At 36.7% G+C, this 22,639-nt stretch overlaps 2 protein-coding genes and 1 long non-coding RNA gene across 10 annotated transcripts; 1 reads left to right on the top strand and 2 right to left on the bottom strand.

Moving 5' to 3' along the window:
- Positions 1-7,219: 7,219 nt before the first annotated feature.
- On the bottom strand, positions 7,220-11,091 carry LOC141045801 (uncharacterized). The gene is made up of 2 exons (XR_016504646.1): positions 8,146-11,091; positions 7,220-7,925 (listed from the first exon to the last, which is right to left on the bottom strand). It is a non-coding gene; the product is annotated as an uncharacterized LOC141045801 (long non-coding RNA).
- A 1,445-nt stretch (positions 11,092-12,536) lies between these two features.
- LOC112286801 (exocyst complex component EXO84B) lies at positions 12,537-19,787 on the top strand. Of its 2 annotated transcripts, XM_090252858.1 has the most exons (11): positions 12,537-13,077; positions 13,507-13,755; positions 13,992-14,089; positions 14,750-15,365; positions 15,604-16,050; positions 16,321-16,485; positions 16,951-17,125; positions 17,245-17,483; positions 17,673-17,861; positions 18,189-18,325; positions 18,622-19,787. In XM_090252858.1, the coding sequence occupies exons 2-11, from the start codon at positions 13,546-13,548 to the stop codon at positions 18,767-18,769; spliced, it is 2,424 nt and encodes an 807-aa protein (XP_090108984.1). In that variant the 5' UTR covers positions 12,537-13,077; positions 13,507-13,545; the 3' UTR covers positions 18,770-19,787. The 2 variants fall into 2 exon arrangements, with proteins under 2 accessions (XP_090108984.1, XP_073392367.2); XM_073536266.2 differs by lacking the exons at positions 17,673-17,861; positions 18,189-18,325; positions 18,622-19,787 and having other exon boundaries at positions 12,537-13,144; positions 17,245-17,573.
- Positions 19,313-22,604, bottom strand: LOC141045777 (sodium/potassium exporting P-type ATPase 1-like). Of its 7 annotated transcripts, none has more exons than XM_073536270.2 (3): positions 21,767-22,604; positions 21,498-21,568; positions 19,313-21,334 (listed from the first exon to the last, which is right to left on the bottom strand). In XM_073536270.2, exon 3 carries the CDS (start codon positions 20,844-20,846, stop codon positions 20,481-20,483), a length of 366 nt encoding a protein of 121 aa, XP_073392371.1. In that variant the 5' UTR covers positions 20,847-21,334; positions 21,498-21,568; positions 21,767-22,604; the 3' UTR covers positions 19,313-20,480. The 7 variants fall into 7 exon arrangements, with proteins under 7 accessions (XP_073392371.1, XP_073392372.1, XP_073392375.1 ...); XM_073536271.2 differs by having other exon boundaries at positions 21,498-21,541; XM_073536274.2 differs by having other exon boundaries at positions 21,498-21,521.
- Between the last annotated feature and the right edge of the window lie 35 nt (positions 22,605-22,639).

Below are 22,639 nucleotides of genomic sequence, written 5' to 3'. Positions count from 1 at the left end.
GACCATGGTCTTCAATTTCCATGGACTTTATCACGGACCTGCCATCATGAAACTCATTTGACAACATCTTTGTCGTGGTAGATCAGCTTACAAAGATGGTGCACTTTGTCTCTTATAAGTAGACATCGTCTGGTGAAGTCACAGCAAGGCTCTTTCTCGATAATGTGTATCGATATCATGGACTACCAGATGATATCGTATCAGATCGAGGAACCCAGTTCGTATCAAAGTTTTGGAGATCTCTCTTTGAGATACTGAAGGTGGATATGAAGCTTTCTTCGGCTTTTCATCCTCAAACTGATGGCCAAACGGAATGGGTGAACCAAATCTTGGAACAGTACTTATGATGCAGCATCAACTATCAATAAGACAATTGGATCGCATATCTAGTGCTAGCCAAGTTTGCATATAACAACACCCTCCATGCATAGACTCAATACACACCACTCTTTTTCAACTATGGATATCATCCGAAGCTTGATTTATTGAGTCCGTCAACATATAACAATCCAACAGCTGAAGGATTTGAGAAGCAACTATCAGAGCTTTAAACTACGTTGAAGCTTCAATTACAATCCGCTCAAGAATCCTACAAGGCATCTACAGATAGATTTCGGAATCAAGTACCTACTTTCAAAATTGGAGATAAAGCATGGCTTCTTCGATAGAATATCAAGACCAAGCGACCATGTGATAAGTTAGACTATCGAAGATTGAGACCATTTATCATCCAAAAGTAAATCAATCCAGTGGCGTACTGTCTGGAATTATTGACTTCTATGAAGGTACATCCAGTCTTTCATGTTTCTTTGTTGGAGCCTTATCAAGAGTCGTCTTTTCTTGGAAGAGTGCAATGTCCGCCATCTAATATTGAAATCGAGAACCACGAGGAATACGAGGTCGAAAAGGTGCTGGATTCATGGCGAAGGTGGGACAAGTTGGAGTATCTTGTTCATTGGTGCGACTACGAAATTAATGAGCGAATGTGGAAACCAGCTGAAAATTTCGCCAATGCGCCATAAAAGGTACATGATTTTCATCAACAACATCCTCATAAACCTAAGCCAGTTCGACAATAGCTTCTTTCTCAAGCTTGTTCACCCAAGAATATAAGAAAGGATAAGAGCACCACCAAAACTCGTAGTTGATGTAGTTATTTTCTCGAAGATAAAGTAGAATTTTTTCAATAGCCATAGTTTGGTCTTCTGCTATGGATAGTTAAGAGATAGATACTATGTCAGTCAGATTATCTCAATCGACTAGCTCATGAAGGCGACTCTAAGATGAAGAACCGCCTACACTATGACCACGATGGAGGATATCGAGTAACCGATCACTGGTGATTGTATTTGAGTTTGAGCCTACTTATGATGGTCAGCCAGAAGGCATGTTTGTAGGACAATTTCTTAATGAAGACACGAAGGTTCATGCTTGGTCACAAGTCGAAGGCATAGGCCACTATCGTTGGCTTCAAGGGCCGATGAACCACTTACCTCATGAACAACAGTTGGAATTCATAGCAGACGTTATGCGACAGATCTTCATTTTCTTGGGTTAGTACTGATTAACAACAACATTGCTTCTCAGAGACATCGAAACTAAAGGAGGGGGTGATGTTAGAGACATAGTCCTTAGAACCTTCTACTGACAAGTTTCTAGAACCTTCTAAAAGTAAGTGTCTAGAACCTTCTAGAAGCTTCTTAGTTGATGGAAGTTATTTGAGAAGCTTCCTAGTTGATAGAAGATATTAGGGACATAGTCCTTAGAACCTTCTAGAGATAAGTTTCTAAAACCTTCTAGAAGCAAGTCTCTGGAATCTTCTAGAAGCTTTCTAGTTGGTGGAAGTTACTTGAGAAGTTTTCTAAATAGGAGTATATATTGGAATCGAGGCTGAAGAGTTCTTCAGTCTCGACAACACATTTCTTGGAGCTCTAGCTTACCTCTCTGGTGTTGTTCATGTATTCATCTGATTAATCTAGTTCTTGTGAGTTTTTCTTGAACTTCTTGTTAGATCTCGAGCCTGTATTTCTATGACCGTCACAATTTCTGTGTCCGTGACAGTTAAGATATAAGTTCTATAAAGCAAATACAAGATACCTTACTATCAAAGATTCAAGAGAGCAAATGCTTAAAATAAACCTCTACTTCAATTCCTTGCATAATACAAGTCCATGGTCTAACCACATGGACTTTCTAGTGTGAACACACAAACAATTAGCTTAGTCAACAATGTCCAATTAACTTCTGGACACTCATCATGTTAGGTTGTATGATGACTTAATAGGCTATGATGGCTAAATGATATTATTACCAACAAATAGAAGCTACAACTTATCAATGGACAAAATAATGTCAACCACCCATTTTACTTTATTTCTATTAACAAAAATCAAGCACAAAATTTATTTAGAAGAAAAGAAAAAATCATTGTCTTACTTACTCTATCATTTGTGTTAATAAAATTAGGATATATTTATTCTTATTTCTTATTTATAACATATCAACTAGAACTTTTGCACTAACCAAAACATTTCATCTGATTAACATGTATTGCACTAACCAAAACATTTCATCTCATTAACATGTCTGTTTATTTTATGTGATCAATTTCAAAGCTGCCCCTACCAACTTGTTTCTCAAAAGTTTTATTCAAGTCTACCTACTTGAGAATGTTGAGAGTGAGTACGCATCTATTGTAATCGCACCTCCATGAGGTATTCAACACAAAAACGTCAAAAACAAAATTGTCAATCTCTTCCAAGATGACCTTAAAAACATCGTTCGCCATAATGTTTGGAAATAGGATATCTACTGGCGATAGGATTCAAGGCGAGTGACTGTTAGAATCTCACACATGCAAGGTCGATTGCACCCTCATAAACCCCAAGCCCTGTGAAACACCCTTGCGATGGGATTACCTCCCACCACTAAGCACACCAAAAAACCACCACTTCGCAAGCAGAACCAACGCCAACTCCGACCGATTATTAAAATGGGACACGCCCTTGCCCAACCTCTGACCAAAACGGCTGAATTCCAACCCGACTCCGCGAAAAATGAGCATCAAAACAGCCTCCACAAAGCGAAACAGCCTGACATCTCATATACACCCATGTCACCACTCCTGGGCACTGAAATACTCCAACAGTCCCCAGGCGACGATCAAGCGAGCGGGGGCTGAGCAGGATTGAGGCCCAGCAGAAAAACCACTACCTCCACCACAAGGGCAACAATGAACAGATGATGAAAACGCCAAATGTGAATTAAGGATGTAAGTGAAGGAAAAGAACAAAAGGCACCACCATCAGCCACATGAATTACAGGATACGAATACACAAGCGTCGGTCTGACTAGCGTAGTGATCAGCAATCCGAGGTGCAACAGAGAAGTCGTGCTGGTTAACTCCAATGTCAAGGAAATATACGCGCTGCACGCCTTTCTTCAGTTCCAGATTGGTTGCAATCCATACCCCACCCGGAGAATGATCCAACTTGTGCAACATCAGTGGCCTCGCTCACTCCCCCTCTCTCACGAATGATTCATCTCGATTTCTTTCATATACTTCACGAGCTTCTGACCAGTCTCCCACTCGCCCTCGTCGGGGTTAAATTGTAGGTCCCATCTCCAGAAACCCATCTCCCGAATCACATTACCTGCGTTTTGGATCGTAACCCATTTATTGAACTTTAACGATTTCGGGATTGGCTTGTGGGCCCGCGCTCGTCCGCGGACAAGAATGCCGCACGGTCTCTCTCTCACTGGCCATGTAAGATTTCTTCCTCCATTCACATGCAGATTCGGGTTTCGAGCTTCTCGTTTAATGCGCTGGAATTGGCCAATAATTTAACGCCACGTGTAGACCTACCAGGTGGCACACTTATTGCTGTGCCGCCGATTTAGTGAGGGCAATCCGTGTCTATATCCGCGACGATGTATCATGCCGCGGGTGGTCCTATCTCCGTGACGAATGTAGTTAATAACGTGTTAGATTTCCTTCGCTTCTTCATAAGAACTTTAAAGAACTTTAAAGTTGATTTCACTCAGTCGTGATGACATACGTTGATAGAACCCCACAATAATTAATTCAATTGTGGGTACTTGATACGTTTAATTTGAAAGGCTGTTAGTGTGGACACTTTCTTATTAGAAAGTCATATGGGTTTTCTATGGTGAATGAGTTGATTATATTAACTTCAAAATCTTCACCTTAACCAAAATATCTTTCTGATAACAATGACTAACATGAGCTTTATCATCTGATTTAGAATCATAAGATTTTGATGCATTTAAATAGGATTTTATACCATTCCATTTAAAAGAAAAAAAATATTTTTCTTTTCTTTTACTTCTTTTTGTATTGTAAAATAGTAATGATGTGATTTTAAAACCTATATTTAAATTTTGTATAGGTTGAAGAAGGTGGGGTGGTAAAGGAGAAAAGAGAATAATTAAGAATATTATGTTGTAAATTATATGACTTTACCACCTCTAGAAAGAATGAAAGCAACCAAAAACGAGCTAAAACAAGTTGAAGTTGCAAACAAGAGAAAATAAGCTTCAAATAAGTTTTCTTGTTGAACAAGAAAGTCATAATTTCTTGCAATTAAAACTAGAAGAATAGCATTCTGTAAATTATGAAATAAAACTACTAAATTTTATTTTTTTTAATTACAATTATTGACATTTTATTATGCAATACAAGTGTAGATGCAAATATGTAGATGCCAACTACTAAAAAAAGGTTGGGTAAAGAAACCAAGACTTAAAATTTTATGTATTCTACAAAAGATCAAATAAATGAAAATCAAATGAAATTTTTTGCATCAAAAATAATGAGCCAAATGGAATTAAAGATTACAAGATAATACAAGCAGATAAAAATATTATTTATAAGCAGTGAGTGGGAATTTCAATAAGATACTTGTATCAACTTCCAAATTCATAACTTTTCAGAGAAGTATTTGCAACATAAACAACTAAAGATCTATAAATATACGAGTTTGATGCTTTTATAAGAATTATTTTGAAAACACCTATATAATCTAATTTCTGAATATAGTAAATGATAAAAATAGTTGAAATATTTATTACATAGTTTTAAAATCTTAAAAAATATAAGATGCCAACATATCTCTAATTTTTTTGTTAGTAATAGATATATATATATATATATATATAGAGAGAGAGAGAGAGATACAAATTATTATTAGTTTGTGAAGTAAATTAATGTAACTTTATTGAATTATTTATATTTATATAAATAATAAGATTATTTTAGGAGTAAAATAATGGATGTACTATGGCTCACATATAGATTACTAACTTTAAAAGTAGATGTGCAAGAGATCCAAAAAAATACTTAATTATCATAAAAAAAAAAAAAAAAAAAAAAATGTGAAAGTTTTTTCATTTAAACCTAAACTGCAAAGAAGTGTTTTTATAAAGAATATGTTATATATGTAACTAAGAATATAAAGGTTGATATTTCATTTCTAGTACATATTGTAAGTCAACACATGTGAAGAACCTATCATATATGTTAAACAATGGTGATGAGAATCATTAGATATTCTACAGCATACTAGAATCTTAAACTTGCTTCAAAGGCAAAAACATAGGTATGCATAGATTTTATAATGCAAGTTGGATTTTGTCATGCAAATTATCAAAAACATACAATAAATTATGCAACTATGAATAAAATGACAATTGCAAATTTGTAAGGGAAAACTAATAAATATATATTTAATTAAAGATGTGGTGTATATTAATAATAATAATAATAGTAAATAAATTAATAAATAAAACCAGTGTACTATGGAAATTATTACGTAATATAGGATATTGGATACATTAAGTACAGATCCATTTCTTTTGCAAAATTCCAAAATATTACTTTAGAAGTAGTATGTTTATACTCAATATTATCTTATTTAGAAGAAGATTAAAGATAAAGTGAGACATATGTAAGTAATATATTATATTTTGTGTCTTTACAAAGACCAATGTAAAATAATGTATTGTATTCTAAGAAAAACTTTGCAATTGAAAGCCTTTTTTTAATTATAAAATAAAGACATAAAAATATAAAATGATAAATTAATTTGTAGCTTAATAACTACATAGAATTGTACTCAATTAGATTCATTGTTCCAAAGTATAGCTTAAATTTGTAATATCTAAAACCAATATTATAGTAGTAAGTTATATTATTATATTATGTTATCTGTATGGATAAGATACATCTAAAAACATATATAAATAAACTAAAAATTTAATTATATTGATAAGAAGTCAAATCCCACTTCAATTTTTTGTTATGCATTAAATTTCATAAAGTTTATCAATATTATATATTGTTTATATGTTTTTGCTTCAACATGGTCAATTTTACATGTCAAAATTATACATGTATATATAGCTTAATCAAATAAATTTAATGAGTTAATCTGTTTAATTATTCAATTAAAAACTAATAGTGATATTTGTGAGTAATCATGTGCTTTGAGATTTTTTGAAAAAATGAATATAACCCTTAAAGAGGTTTACTTGCAGAATAGAGCTTATCTCATGGCACATTAAGACTCAAACTAAATTTAAATCTCATAGTGAGCTTTTTCTTTGGATATTTTTTTTAATCTGGTTCCAAATCACCCATTTGAGATTTTGATGCAAGCAAATTCTTCACAACTCAATTGGAAAATAGAAACAAGGTAATACTGCACAGTCAAAGAATATTGCTAAACCTTGCAGAATCCACTTTGTGGTTTTTGAAGTATAGATGTCTCCATTTTTTTTAAACATGTTTATGAAAGACTAACTATTACCTTCTGTAGAAGAATACATTTTCTGTGAACCGAAATGCAAATATAGATATATTAAAACCATGTTTAGAGAAAAATGTAACAAAAGAAACCGATTATTCATGAGGTCCAAATCAGTTCCACAAACAGAAAAAGAGGATGGTGTGTATTATTTCAAAATTGCAAATCACAAAGTGGGTTTTTATTCTAGTTGAGTATTTTTTAAATGCATTAAGAATCCTAAGTATTACGTTATACTAAGTTGAACTGAAACAATGGTTTGGTTTTCGAATAGCTGGGAAAATGAATTTTGCTCAAGAAGTTGCTAACCAATTATAATTGAAAAGAGGCTTGGATGAAAGACAAAGTAAAAGATTCTTTTTCTACAATAAAATCTCAATAATGTTGAAGTAAGGCCAATGTTACTAAAATGTACAGAAAAGGTGCAAGAAGACTTATTCTTCCATTTGTTATTTATTTAAACTAAAATAATCAAAATTCGTAGAAATAACTTTGAGTAAAGGCACTTTCTTTGTCATGTCAATTCTATTGAGTTGCAAAAGTGCGAGCATAATCTTAAATTAAGGTGTGGATTGTGACACTTGCAAAACAAGGTTTTAAGCACTTACATGATGTAGCAGTCAATGTTCTATTCATAGATCTAGCACCTTTGAAAAATACTGTGGGAATTTAAAACAAAAAAAGAGTATTGACATCATGTTCAAGCTCGACAAAAATATTGACTCTTTGACTTGTTATGTGTATGAATTTTTCCTTGATAAAATTACTGTGCAGCAAAACAAGGGCTATGGACATGAAAACTTAGTTTTTCTACAGGAAAAATATATGTTTGAAATCATAATTCTAATCCATACTTTCTTATTTAACAACTGCTTCTTTTTCTTTCTTTCTTTTCATTTCAGACTGCTGTTATAGTAATGACAATTGTAGAATAAATTTATGTGTATTTAAACCCTTTCACAGTCTGCTAGAATTGTGCATTCAAGAATCATAGAGCAATAGGCCATGCAAATATAGTATGGAGATATAACATTGTTCATGCTACAATTAAATGTACAATGGGTTTTACTACACTTCTGAAGAGAAGTAAAATATCATCATCTGTGATGAGAAGTATCAAATTTGCAAAAATTTCAGTTGCTGAAATGAGATGCATTTCTTGAGTTTTAAGAGTTTTAAGTTATGGGAAAGAAAAGAAAAGAAAAGAAAACTTTGAAATAATTCAATTGAAATTTTCAAAAACACATATTCAAGTTTGAAACCACATGGAAAAATGAGCAAGGACTATGATGTTGTAGTGCAAGCAACCATAAGAGCTTACCATCAACCATTATTAGTGCAACTAAATGTCATAAATATTATTTTAAAAAAGAGCCAAAGTCTTCTTCTTCTTCTTCTTCTTTTAAAAAAATGTTTCATACTTGTTTTTTGAGATCATAAATCATAACAATAATGTTTTGAGAGTGTTCTTGAAAACAAATCTATATTATTTGTGGCTATTGTGTAAGTAAAGTTATGCGCTTATTGAGACACATTGATCTGATCAATTCACAAATATCATTGAATCATATTTACAAGCTGATGGCCAACTTTTAAATATTCATTTGTTACCAAAGACATTCATCACATTGCCAACGAGTTTATATTTTTTGGTAGAAATCACAGTTTACACAACGAGTTACTAAATTTAAACACTACCTTGACTTGCAAGTTTGCAAAAATATTCTAGATTTTCATGCAGATCTTTGCTGTAACCTATCAAAAATGAAAAAAATGAAAAAAAGATTAAATTAATTTAAATTAAATTGTGATAAGTTGAGTCATGGTGGACCATTATGCTCCCATCAAAGTCACATAGTTTTACATTTAGTCAAATCAAAAACATAACAATTGTGTGGTATTTTAAAATGGCATTGAGGTGATATAGGATGCATTGAGAAATCCAAATATATACATATTACATAAAGATTTATTTATGCTCCTCTAATAATGTTGTTAACATCAAATTTCATGCAATATATATATATATATATATATATATATAAATTCAGAATAAAATTATGTATTGCTTATAATTTTTTAAAATAAGTCAAAGATAACTTTTTGAGATGTACATAATAATAGAAAGGGATAATTATACTAAAGGAAGATTTTACCATTCAAATTATAAAAAGTCCCAATAACATGTATGCATGTGATAAGCAACATTTATTGCATGTTGCATTGTATAAATGTCATAAAGAAACCCTTATCTCCTTCAAGATATACAACAAAAATATCATGATTTTTATAAGCTAATTAATTAAAAAAAATTACAAATATTTAGAGGTTAATCTAATTTTTCTAAAACTAAAATATTATTGCAAAATCTTCAGTTTTTTTTCATCATTTATAAAAAACCTAAAGAAAAAATAAACATGCAATAACAATATTTATACACCTATGTTACTCAACAAGATACAAATAATTAAGATTTTTTTCCAACTTATATTAAAAAAAGAAATGTATATAAAATCAGTTATTTAAATACGATTAATATATTATATATTATTGCAAAAAACAATTCACCAATTATATATATGTATATATAGAAAGGGTAATATTGAATTAACTCAAATAAATCTTAAATTGACCCCTCTTTGCTCTTATCATCTTGTATTATGTCATATATTCATATATGATTCCTCAATTTTGCATCTTTGGAATTGTTTTCCTCATTCACAAATGTTGGCAATTAGTTGAGGGCTTTGTGGATATTTCAACTCATTTTGGGGGTAGAATATTACAACTCCAATGCTTTGATGTAAAGTTAGCTTCAAAACTTATTTAATAAACACTGAAAGTAATTTTATTACAATCTAAGGGTGATCTTCTTTGGATTGATGAGGAATATATGACATGGTCCATTATGATAAGAACGAAGGTAGGTCAATTTCAGACATATGTGGGTTGATTTAGTATTCTTCTATATGAATGTCATTGAAACACTTTTATTATAGATAATCATTAGATATGAAATTGCTATTTTCAATAATACCAAATCCAACACTAAATTTACTACAAGTTTTTCAAAAAGTAATTTTCAGAAAGCCATTTCATAAAGTAATATATCTTAAATTTTAAATGTTTCAAAGCTTGACTTAAACTTGATAATCTACAATTAATTGAGATGGTTGATGAATTTTGACAAACCCCCAAAAAACTTACAAGCTGAATTTTATCCTTATAAAATACAACTTTGAGACTGTGCATTTTGTTGGATCAGTTAATATGAGTATTAACAATTTTCTTCACACTGTAAAATAAAATCAATAAATTTCAATAGAAGCTAGACGGCCCATGGAACATAATAATAAAAGTAAAAATCTAGATTGTTAAGATGCATTGTTTAGTTTACATCAGTATTATAATATTTATGTTCTAATAAGCCGAAAAATTTCAAAAATATAATTTAATATGTCTTGGTCCACTTTCTATTGATTTTAAGTAAAGAATCTTTTTTTTTTGTAAGAATCATCTTAAGAAGTAAAACACACTCCTAATATACTATCAATACTTTTGTTGCATATATCTAAAATCAATTTTCTTTATAAAAATTTATAGTGTAAATTCAACTCTTTCTTATTCTTTTATTCACATTGTTAACAGGTAAATTTGGAACACAAATTCAAAATAAAACTTTCTTACTAAAATTATAATATTTTACTTGTATTTCATATTAAGATTAACTGAATATTAACTTAGTAATTAACATTTAACAAAATGGTTATTTGAACTCATAAGTTCATCTGCTTTTACTCATAACAATGAATGTGAAGAACATTGTTGCTAATTTTTATATATTGATATAAATAAAAATATATCAATTTATGAAAAAAAAAAAAAAAAAACTGCTTGAACTGTATATATATATATATATATATATCCATATTATTCTTTAAAAAGGCTTACACTGTTTTTTTTGGTTTTTTACTTACAAAAAATTAGTATTCACTTATTTGGCTGGAGGTTCATAAATTGAATAGAACAGCAAACAATTTGATTTGGAATGATTTTACAACACAATATATATATTTAGGGACAAATGTAAACATCAAACTTGGCTAAAATAATTCAGTAATCTGTGCTTTGGTTTTAGTAGACCATCTAACATCCATCAACTTTTAGATTTTTAAACACAATGTGAGAACTTTCATAATGTTATTGATATTTGTACCTTCTGGGACAATACAATAAAGTAATGTTGTTGTTTAAAAAACATTTTAGAACGTTTGTACCCTTTCTAGAAAATAAATTGGTTGTTTGATGTGACATAAATTTGAATTGTTCTATTAAACATACAAAATGTCTCATGTGATTTTATATTTATAATATGGTATTAATTGTCGAAATTAATAAATTAATACATCAATCAATCCGTGTTATTATTAAAGAAAAGTAGCATCTTCTCTATGAAACACTCTAATATGTTACAGACAACAGGGAAATTTGCTTTGTTACCATAAAAGAACAACCTTTAATCTAGTTTTGTTACTTTTTCAGGATAATACTACAGAAAGATATCATTTTATACTTCAAGACACATATAATTAAAAGTTACATATTAAATGTAAAAAAACAGTCAAATTAAGATAAAATAAAATATTTGAAATAGTTATGCAAAAAGATTAAATGGCTGCAAATGACACAAGGCAAATAAAACTAAAAGATAAATTAATCAGATTCAATATGGCTTCAATATTGTCCCTACTTATACTTTTTACTTTTAACGTTACAAGCTTTTTGTTTAAATTTATATTGATGTTTTTATCTGATGACTCATCATAATAATAATAATAATTTTTAACAACAAGCAAAGAAACAGAAACAAAAGCTACAACAACAAGTTGTTTGTTCTTTATTCTCAAAATACCCATTGCTTTTTTTTTTTCTTTTTTTTTCTTTTTTTTTCAAAAATCCGTATTTTTACATTTTTTTATTCCAAAAACCGAAAATTTATAGTTGCATAGAAAATTAAACCCTTTCCGAAATATAAATTTATAGTAAAACTGTCAACATCTCCTCTACTTTAATTTTTACTTTTAGTATTACAAAATGGCATCTAAAATGATTTGTAGTCATGGAAAGCTTGTCACATAATTTCTAAATTGTTTGTTCCCAATAACTACAACCACTCTCAATCCCATTAATTTCTATCACATCATATATATATATACATACACTGAACTTCATTAAAGTTTTATTGCATAGGGGTGCACCGAATTCGACACCTTACATCGCACTCACTTCGCCACACACAGCGTCGTCCGTTGTGATTCTCATTCTCCTAGTTCATGTCCCTGGAGTGAATGAATGCAAAGGGGGAGGGAGGGGTTCCAGATTGGCACACTAAATAATTTTATATTACTAAAGTCCGAAATCATTGAACAAACACACAATGTGGAACACATGGGTTCGAAGACTAATTTGGCAGGAATTAGCAACAGCATGTCGGTACGTCGAAGCGAAGGGGCGGGAGGGCCTCGGGGAGGGGGAGAGGGGCCTGTGCTGGATGGCTGGAGCGGGGCACCTGGATGATGAAAGTTCTCTCCAACGAGGGGCCGGTAACGAAGGGGGCTGGCCCGGTAGAAGTCGTCGTCGTCGTCGTCTTCCTCGGCATCAGCCCTATGAACTTTCCACTCACTCGAGCAACAAGGACGAACATCCACAGCAACAACCTCGGCAGGCAGGCAAGCAGGGCAGCTATGGCGTCCATCCATGGGAAGCTGTAGCGTTACGACACCGTTCCTGCGCGCATCCCTACGTTGTTGTTGTCACGCCTCTCGTGCCTGGCTTGGACTTGTTCGCGTCGTCTTCCTTGCGCCTCTGCGCCTGCCTGCTTTTTGTATCGTTATTCATATATATATATATGTAATTTTAAAATTTGTTTTTGTTTCGGTCCTTCGTGCTAGTTTCATTCGGCTGGATTGGAGGAGACAGGGCCTGTGTGTGAGTTGGAGGGAGGATTGATGAGGAATGCATGTGCGGGAGAGGTGATCGAGATTGGAGAGGGGATTTTATGGTGCGAGAGTGGTTTGTTGTGAGGTTTCGGAGTTGGCAGATTGGGAGGAGTGTTTTGAGAACGTGAGGGAGTCAGCGTTGCGGGGTTGTACGATGCGGAGGTTGGACGGATTGATGCCTTGGTGGAATTTTACATGAGGTCGCGTTCGGAATTTCGCGGGGGTTGGAGTGAGAAAGGGGAAGTTTGAAGCAGGTATGTCGAGTGAGTCTGGCAAAGGTGCCCGGTTGTACTAGCGGAGGGTCCGTTTTTGACATTGGAGGTTATTCTGGCTTCTTTACTTGTACTCCACTGGGCATTGCGTGCAGGAGAATGAAGTTTATAGGCGCCCTTTTTATTATTATTATTATTATTATTTTTTTTTTTTGACTTGGCAAATCTTGTAACGCTCTGAGGGATTTGGACCTAGAAATGGGGGCTTTTTTTGAATGCAATTTGGCTTGTGGATGCCTAGGTTATCATTTTGCTAGATCCAGTTTCTAGAGATGCAACGATGTTGCTTTGTAACCACAGCAATTTGAATTGCGGAGTTCTTGTAGTTTGGATTTTCAGCATTTAGGGTAGCAGCGTCGCAGATCTCGACTTCTTGTCTACGCAGCTCATGGTCGAGTTTGCTTTTTGCAGATAGGGCACAAGGGCATAGTGTGACCTTCAGTTGAAGCGATGGGCTCCGTGAAGCCTTCTGTTCGACATCGGGGCGCTGGAGTGCAGTCAAATGTGTCTCAATCGGTTGGAAGCAACGGTTCTGCCCCTGGAGCCCCCGTTAGCAATGGTTACGTCAATCACTTGCGCAGTGAATTGTCTGTGTTCGAGAAAGAGGAGTTTGACGCTCAGGCTTATGTGCAATCTAAGTGTCAATCTATGAGTGAAAAGGTTTGCTCTCATTCCTACAACCATAGTGCTAGATAGCTTGAAAATTACTGCAATGGTGTGACAGAGCTTTTTTGATGTCTTGTGTGGATCCTGACTTTACGATGTTGGAGTGAGAGCCCTGTGCTGCTGTATCTAATGGTGACAGTGGATCCACTGTTTTCTTTGAAATATACTAAATATTCTTTCAATTGCGGCTGCTAATACTTTCCTCTTCTTTCTTCTCTCCTGTTTCACAGGGCATCCGGAAATTGTGCGATGATTTGCTTGATTTGAAGAAGTCGTCTGCGGAAGAAATGCGCAAGAGCGTGTACGCTAATTATGCAGCGTTTATAAGGTGCACTATCTCTTCTCAATACTCCCTTTGTATGGCATTCATTAGGTGCGTAGAGAATGTAGACCACGATTTTTAAGTTTGAATTGCAGTTCGTCTAATTTACAAGGTCCTGCAGGTGAAGCCTCATGCTCCAGTTGGACTGTCCTGTCAGAGATACTTAGAATCCAATGACCTGACAGCATCCGTTGTCGTCAAACGAGTCAAAATTTATGATTTCAGAATTATGATTTTATGATACGTAGTACTCCACTGAAATAAAGAGGTACTTTGGTCAAGAGGTCATAGAACTAAGTTACTGCTGTGCTTTATGCATTCCTCAGCCATTGATAAGACATGCTGGAACATTTGGAATGTTTGGAATAGCTTCAAGCGTTCTTAAAGTTGTGTTCTTCCAGCATTATCACAAGAGCTCTTGTGACTTTGAGTCTCATACAATCTGACTATTCAAAGTGCTTCTGATGAATAATTACACCCATTTGGCATACAGACTTATCTCTTAGTTACGTGTCAGTTGTCAAGTTGAATGTTTCTATATCAAAGCGCTTACATCGATAGTGAATGCTGCGTTGAAATAACCCATTTTATATTCACCTCAGCCTCAGAGTGTCGATTTCAGATTGTCGATTATCTGTCTCCTCACTCTGTTCCGGTATGTGCCAGAACCTCTCGTGAGATTTCAGATCTGGAGGGCGAGCTAGTTGCCATGAGAAATCTTTTGAATTCCCAGGCAGCACTTGTTCGTGGCTTGGCAGAGAGTGTTACTTCCAAAACTTCAAACGACTCATCTGGTACAGTCGCAAAAGAAAAAGATCTGCCTCAGCATGAACCAGAACCTTCGCAGTTAGAAAGACGTGCCCAGGATATCCCAGATATTCTCGATGTTCTACTAGCTGAGAGGAAAGTAAACCAAGCTCTACAGATCTTAGAAGAAGGAGACATGCTAGTTTCAGAGGGCTTTCAGCCAACTGGCTACGAAGGTGGGATAAGCACTGTTGCAGCTTCCAAGTTGCAGGCGGCGTTGTCTGAGAGAAGAGCCAGATTAGCCGAGCAACTTGCAGAAGCCATTCAACAACCTTTCTTTAGAGGTTCAGAGTTGCGTTCTGCTATAGGTGCTTTAGACAAATTAGGTGATGGAACACGAGCACACACTCTTTTGTTGCATTCTCATCACAAGAGGCTTCAGCATAATGTTAGAGGACTTCGTCCTAGTGGGACATCTTATGGTGGGGCTTATACCGCTGCGCTCTCCCAGCTAGTTTTTTCTGGAATCGCTCAGGTATGATCTCTTTCTTAGATTTGACGTTTTCTATTCAATTGCATTTGTATTTCTCTAGTTTGCAGCGTGTTTATGGACAAATGACCGATGTACGATACTCTTGCTGTGTGTCTATTCTGTTCATATTGATTTGCATGAAATTGATATAGACTTGGTTGATAACGTGATAAACACCAATGATTATCGGAGAGTTTCTGAAGTGAACTTGTGCTGTTGTCAACGCTTTGCTGTTTTGAAGGCTTCAAGAGATTCGGTGGCAGTATTTGGAGAAGAACCTGCATATGCTTCAGAGCTAGTGTTGTGGGCTCGTTCAGAAACTGAGCTCTTTGCCTCTTTAGTAAAACGGCATGTCCTGTCCTCCTCGGCTGCTGCTGGAGGTCTACGAGCTGCTGCTGAATGTGTACAGATTGCTCTAGGTCACTGCCAGTTACTGGAGGACCAAGGATTGGCTCTTTGTCCAGTCCTCTCCAAACTCGTGAGACCAAGTGTAGAGCAAGCTTTGGAAGCCAACTTGACTAGGATTGAAGAGAGTGTTGCTGCATTGGCAGCAGCTGATGATTGGGTGCTTAGTCATCCAGGTGCGATGTTGCGCGGCTCATATGGAATGAGGTCCTCTTATGGCACAGGACATGGGTCGTACTTAAAGTTGTCCAGCAGTGCGCATCGTTTCAACTTTATGGTGCAGGTTAGTTTAACCAGCTTGATCTATTGAAATATTGTACATGGTAGAGTTTCGTGGCCACTTCTGTTATTGATAAATGCTGTAATTTAATATTTTTTGGTATATTATTTGATGATTTCATTTACTCAATGCTGGCTTTTTGTCTAGCTGTGTCATAATGAAACAAAAAAAGTGTATTGTTGCGCTTGGTAGTATAAATTTTGTAAACTCCGAATTGATGGGTTTGACTATTTGTCTTCTTCAGACTGAATATGTGAGTTCCGTTTTGCACAGGATTTTTTGGAGGATGTTGCGCCCTTAATCAGCATGCAGCTTGGAGGTCCTACCCTAGATGGTCTCTCTATGCTTTTTGACTCCTATGTTGACATGCTAATGAAGGCTGTGCCCAGTCCCGGTGAGGACGAGGAAGGTGGAGCAGAGAATGGAGGTGATCGGAAGGTGGGAATGTTAGTTGCTTACACGAAAATAATGCTCAATTGGTTGATTCTGACAGAGTTCCACACACACACACACATATATATATATATATATATATATATATCATTTTCGCGTATCCAAGTTTGATCTGTTGCAAGTGTCATGTACAATTATGCGGATGGGAGCATTGTATAAGATGAGCGTAATTGATTGGGAGTCTTCCCAGGAGATGATCTTGGATATAATCCTGAAAAGCTAACTTAGAATATTATTGAAGATGATTATGAGATGCCATGTCATATCATTAGATGCGAACAGTTCTGGCTGTTTTTGTTCATTTGCTGTGTGTTTGTTGGTTGTTTCTATTGATTTTTATGTATGTCATATAAGATTCATTAATAGTTGGTAGGTTAGTCTGTTTTGTTTTGTTTTGGTGCATTTTCCAGTGTACTTGCTTCTTTTTCAAAATCTGGTTGACTGTTGCAGGTGCGACCGGCGGCAACAGAGAGTCAACAATTGGCACTTCTCGGAAATGCCTCTGCGCTTGCTGATGAGCTTCTACCTCGGGCTGCGTCGAAGTTGGTTCCAGGTGGTATGCAGACTGTTCTGAGCAGAGACGACTTGCGGTCAGCACCTCGTCGAGGACGTGATCGAGATCAAGGTAATATCAGTGATCTTGTTCAGTAATCGCTTGTAATCCCTACTATGTTTGTCCAAATATGCACTGGCCTAAATAATCGCGGTATTTTACTAAGTATATCTTTACAATTTGTATTGTAGAAAGAAATCAATTCGGAACTACTGCAAATCGCTTACCTGAGCTCAAGGATTGGCGACGAAGGCTGCAGCGAGGAGTCGACAGGCTTAGAGATCATCTTTGTAGACAGCATGTTCTTGAGTTGATATACTTCTCTGACGAACCTGACTCTCAGCTTAGCCCAGAGACCTACTTGAATCTTGACAATGATGGCGGAAACCCCAACTGGCACCAGGAGCCAATGCCATCTCCTATCTTTCGGGCAAGTTCTGTTGCCTTCGTGGTTTTCTCCGTGTTGCATGTTTCTTTCTTCTCGTCTGTTTTCATTCGCTGGTAGCATGAACCCAGCGGGCTTCTCTTTCGATACTCTTGTCGGTTCTGATTGCTGCTGAATTTTTTCATGCTATTCGGCCTCTCTGTATCTTACATATAAAATGTGTGGACTTTGCAGGCTTTGTTTCACAAATTGACCTCAATCCAGCACACAGCTGCGGACTTGCTTTCAGGAAGGGAAAGAGTGGTTGTTGTGCTGCTCATGCGACTTACTGAAACCTTAGTAATCTGTCTATCAGAAGATCAGGACTTTTGGGATGCCATTGAAGATGGAGAAATTAGTCTAGGTCCAATTGGTTTGCAACAAGTAAGATTTTACATATTTCCTTTCGTGAGATGCTTGAAGTGAGTTATTTATATGTCACCGTCTATTTTTACTTATTTGTCGCTTACTCTTGCATGAGTAACGGCACATGCGAAACTATTCAAATGTTAAGTTTCTTTTTTCGATGGATCGCAACCTCTGTTAGTGCTGGCAGGAACTGGAATTTGGAGTTTGATGTAGGGTGGGGTTTAAAGAGTTAGTGAAGACGGTCAATAAACAGTTAGTGGATTATTTGTGCAGCTCTAGCTTATCGGATATGAGCATTTCTGGTGCATTGATTGTAACACTACTACTTCTTTGTGGGTCCAGTTTGTTCTGGATATGCAGTTTGTCATTCAGGTTGCGATAAATGGTCGATTTTCATCAAGACATATGCGCCAGGTGGTTAATGATGTCACAGCGCGAGCTGTTACTGCTTTTGCAGCGACAGGAGGTGATCCTCACAGGTCAGCTCCGACATCATTTTTTTGGGTTATGTGTCTATTATGCTTGATTCTGTTCGTTTACAAGCAGTTAATGGTCGACAATGCTGCTGTATTTGTTATGAAGAATAGTGTACTTCACTGCGTCGGTTCTAGCGCTGAAAATTGTAACCAAGCTTCTGGAGGTTAGTGCTTGGTTTTGTGAGCGGAATGAACAACAGTGAAAATTGTATGGAGCGTTGAAACCCCAGCCGTGAAACCCACCAATGTTTCTGCGTTTTCTGAATCTTTTCACTGATGCTTAACTTGCTTGCATACAGTGTGTTGCAAGAAGATGAGTGGTTTTTAAATGCAGCACAAGAAGCAGTTCGGGTGCTTCTGGAAGATTGGAATACACAAGTGGGCAGTCCAACTGCATCAATATCTGCACAATCAGTGTCATCCTTTCGTTCGCATGGAAGTGAATGATTTGCATGTGAGCTCAGTGGGTTGCTCATATATCAGAGACATTATGGAACTGGCCATGGAAGTGAAAAGCATGTCTTGATGCTTACTAGCAAGGATCGGTGGATAAGCTCAAGTCAGAAAGGCATATGGTGGTATTGGGGTTAAGAAGGGTGTGCAATCATTTGACATGATTGTTTGCATACATCATCACTAGGTGCGGAGATGTTGATAACACCCGTAAACCAAGTGGTTCTTTTTCATGAAAGCTGGCGGGTGTTGCGTGGATAATGAGTCGAATTGAGACAGCTTATGCATCATTGGCATCTAGCTGATGCAGTGAGATATTTACTCTTTTTTTTTTTCTTTTTTTTCTTTTTTCCAGGATAGTCTTCACTAGAATAATGTGATAGCAGTAGAAATATGTGAAGCGCTTGGCACGTAGCACTGTGTGCACAGGTTAGTTCCGATGCACCTTGGTGTCCTAAAGCGTGGGATGGGCATTAGATGTTCTTACATCTCAATCCAAATTGGCCCGATTTCCACGGAGGAGTCACACAACCGGTATACCACCCAATCGCTTCACTTTCTCTTCGTTTGTAATTTTATTTGCAGTCGTTCTGTGAATCAGAATTTAGACTATTCAACTTGAATACTACGTCGAAGTTTACAGGTTCCGAAAGTGTTTTCTGCAGAGTTTGGGACTGAAACATCACCTTAGGTATCTGACTTGCCTCTTCCTGTATTTCGGTCAACAGAGCACTGGAGACGTAAGCAGCGAGCTATCTAAGTGCTTATCCGCGACGGTTTTTAGGATGTGGCAAGGTTGTTTGGAGCCTGTATTAATCTCTTAGATATAGGCACTAGTCATTGACGTTTTGATTTAACGACTCCCTTCACTTGGGTTGTTTGTGCCACTGCATTTTGTGAGGTTTTCCGCTTCTCGCTACATTATTTTTTATAATCATCATCATCATCAGTGGACTGTGAAGTGGTCTGATTCATAATTTGAAATAAAAGTGGGCTGTTGTGGCTAGATCAATATGAATGAGTAGGCTTGTAGGTGGTGCTGGTTGTTGCTTCTAAAGCAAAGAACTGTCGAAGTCAAGTTGCATGTACATTTCCCTTGTACGAGGATGTGGTCACGTCTTGTCACGGCTATCGGTGAAGCGGATTTAGCACTCGTGAGCATCTTATTTGACATGGTGTCATGAATAATAGTTTGAATTGTCACTGTAAATGTCCGCGGATATGATACACGTCTGTTTTGGTGTAGCGTCAAGCTTAGCTTCTTCTACACCTCAAGGGAAGGATTTTTTCCTTTCTTTGACTTCGTGAATAACAATCCATTTCGGAGGATGCAACGATTGTTCGCCTTCTTCCCTTCACACCGTCCTGCCGGAGCACCTCGTGTTGGTGGGATCGCCATTCGAGACACCCATGCCCAGAATTAGTTCTACGAACTCGATCGAAGTTACAGACTCACCAGTGAGCGAAGCCTCGCCACCTTCAAGATTCTGGACCTCTTTCAATTCGCCATCTGCAGGAATAATGTAGCAGGCCTCAAAAGTCAGCACATCTATCTGAATTACTTCTCCACTGGCGATTCTTTGCTGGGCACGGTCTCAAATGGCCTTCACCTACGGCGACGCCACATTTCGCAAGGCGTCCATGATTTTATCGGCTTTGTACTCCTTTACAAACCCAACGGTGGTGCTGATTACAATCACTCCTCCTACATCGTAGATTTTACGTAGAACGACACCACTGTGGCGATTGTTAGCACGGCCGTCAGGTCGTCGGCCACTTGCTCAAGCAAAAGTTTCCATGGATTCACTGTCCCCTGACCCTTGTGCTCGTTGCGACCACACTGTGAAAGCAATCTCTCAGGTTCGGCATTCGAGAGCCCCAACTCCGAAGTGCTGTCTAGAACCTCGCTTACTTCCGTGAAAGACTTGCTATCACTTGCGCATGGTATGTTGCAGGATACCTCCATCAACTCTCTCGGATGTCGATCATCTACTGTAATTCCACAATTCTCAGTCTGAGAGTCCTCCATCTCGGAGGCAGAAGCCTGCTGCAGACTGTCAAGTTCTTTCATTGTGGTCGAAGTGCCCTTATGTTGAGGGCACAAGCGTCTTATGTTTCAGAAATATTTCGTGCGTTGAAATTTCCTCAAAAGATGTGAATTGAGAAATGGTAAGTCGTCATGCACTTATTCAAATATAATTTCTGAAGTTTTAATTTAATTTATTTTCTCTAAACGTCAATTGTGGGTAATTGCCCAAAACGCACGTTGGTAGGTCCCAACCGCGTACTTTGGATTTTGATGAGAATGACATAGAGCAAGGAATTAGGAAGGTACACCGCGCTGCGAGCATATGGGCCTGGAATCCAGAGTCAACGCCGTAAGGGCGGTGCAAAGTCTACGGCGGGTGTGGGGGTGCTGCGATTGTAGCTTAATCGAGTTTAGGAATTCCTCTGAAAGTGGGTCGGTGACTGCTTCGTAAATATGCCGTGGCGCTTAGAGCTTCCACAACAGTACGTCAGTTTCCTGGAACTGCATCCCGGACATCGTCCTCTCTGGGCCTGGTCCGACAGCCAAGAAGTGCTCAGTTTTCCCTACAGTGATCGCATTACTTGAAAATAAGCTAAAATTATAACATCCTGTTGCCAATTGCACACTTGCAGTTCTAATCCTGTTGTAACTGGCAAACTTTACATTGTTAATTAAGTGTGAGAATCTGATTACATTAAAAAAAAATCGCTTTTCAAACTGCAACCTTGATAGTGAAACTGCATCATTCTTGTGAGAATACTTTTCTGTGAGCCAGGTCAAATCTCTAACCCTATATAATTCCTTGTCACAATAATTTATTATACTTATAAATTGACAAAAGTTCCATATTGCAAAAACCTCCCTGTGAGGGTCAAAAGAAGGGAGTGATGGCCATGAATTCAGCAGGAATGCCTGACTGACTCCTTTTCTGACCTCTCAAGTTCCAACTCAGAGGTAGTTACCTATCTACATTGAGCTGAGCTACGCTGCTTCACCCAAGTGCCCAATCAAAGTATTACATTCACTTGCATGGTTTTGAACTTTGCTGCTCACCTGCACCAGAGACTCTTCATCTCTTATTATCACCCTTGATCAAAGCACTGAAGTTATTTCATTCATTTAACCTGAGTATTCGTAATGAAAAATCTAAGTGCATTACTAGAAATTCCGACATCTCCATAACTGAAACCTTGAAGCATTGGAGTTCTTTTTGTTCATTATGCTATTTAGTAGGCTCTGAATAGTGCTCGGCCAATAAAACATTTGCATGTTGCACATTCATGTCACCTATTTGTTATATTTTTTATAAGCTGAAAAAAATCAGCGGCGGGTTTTGTAAACTCAGAAGAGACCGATACCAATCCCCCCCCCCCCCCCCCCCCCCCCCCCGTAATCTATTCCCGATTCCTGTCTCCTACTTTTGGCTCTCAACCAATGGTAGGAGATTTGCGCCGCACTACGTATTTGCTGCTCACCTGCACCAGAGACTCTTCATCTCTTATTATCACCCTTGATCAAAGGACTGAAGTTATTTCATTCATTTAACCTGAGTATTTGTAATGAAATACCCAGACATCTCCACCAGTGAAACCTATAAGCATTGAAGTTCTTTTATTCATTCGAACAAAGTATTTGCAGTGAAACACCTAAGTGAATTGCATTTCCGTGACACTTCCTTAGCAAACACTTAGAGAAATCACTTAAATAATAACAAAATATAAGGTCCTTGCTTTAGGGTTTAGGGAAAGTGTATTGGACTACTGTTACGGTCAGAATGCCAAACGATCTGATTGTTGACACTAGAACGGGGTCGCGCCGTTTCAGGCAGCACCACA

The sequence above is a fragment of the Physcomitrium patens genome, chromosome 9 (assembly GCF_059467195.1).
Source record: "Physcomitrium patens ecotype Gransden chromosome 9, ASM5946719v1, whole genome shotgun sequence".
NCBI lineage: Eukaryota > Viridiplantae > Streptophyta > Bryopsida > Funariales > Funariaceae > Physcomitrium > Physcomitrium patens.
The sequence above is the reverse complement of the archived record's forward strand: the minus strand, read 5'-3'. Positions and strand labels throughout refer to the sequence as shown.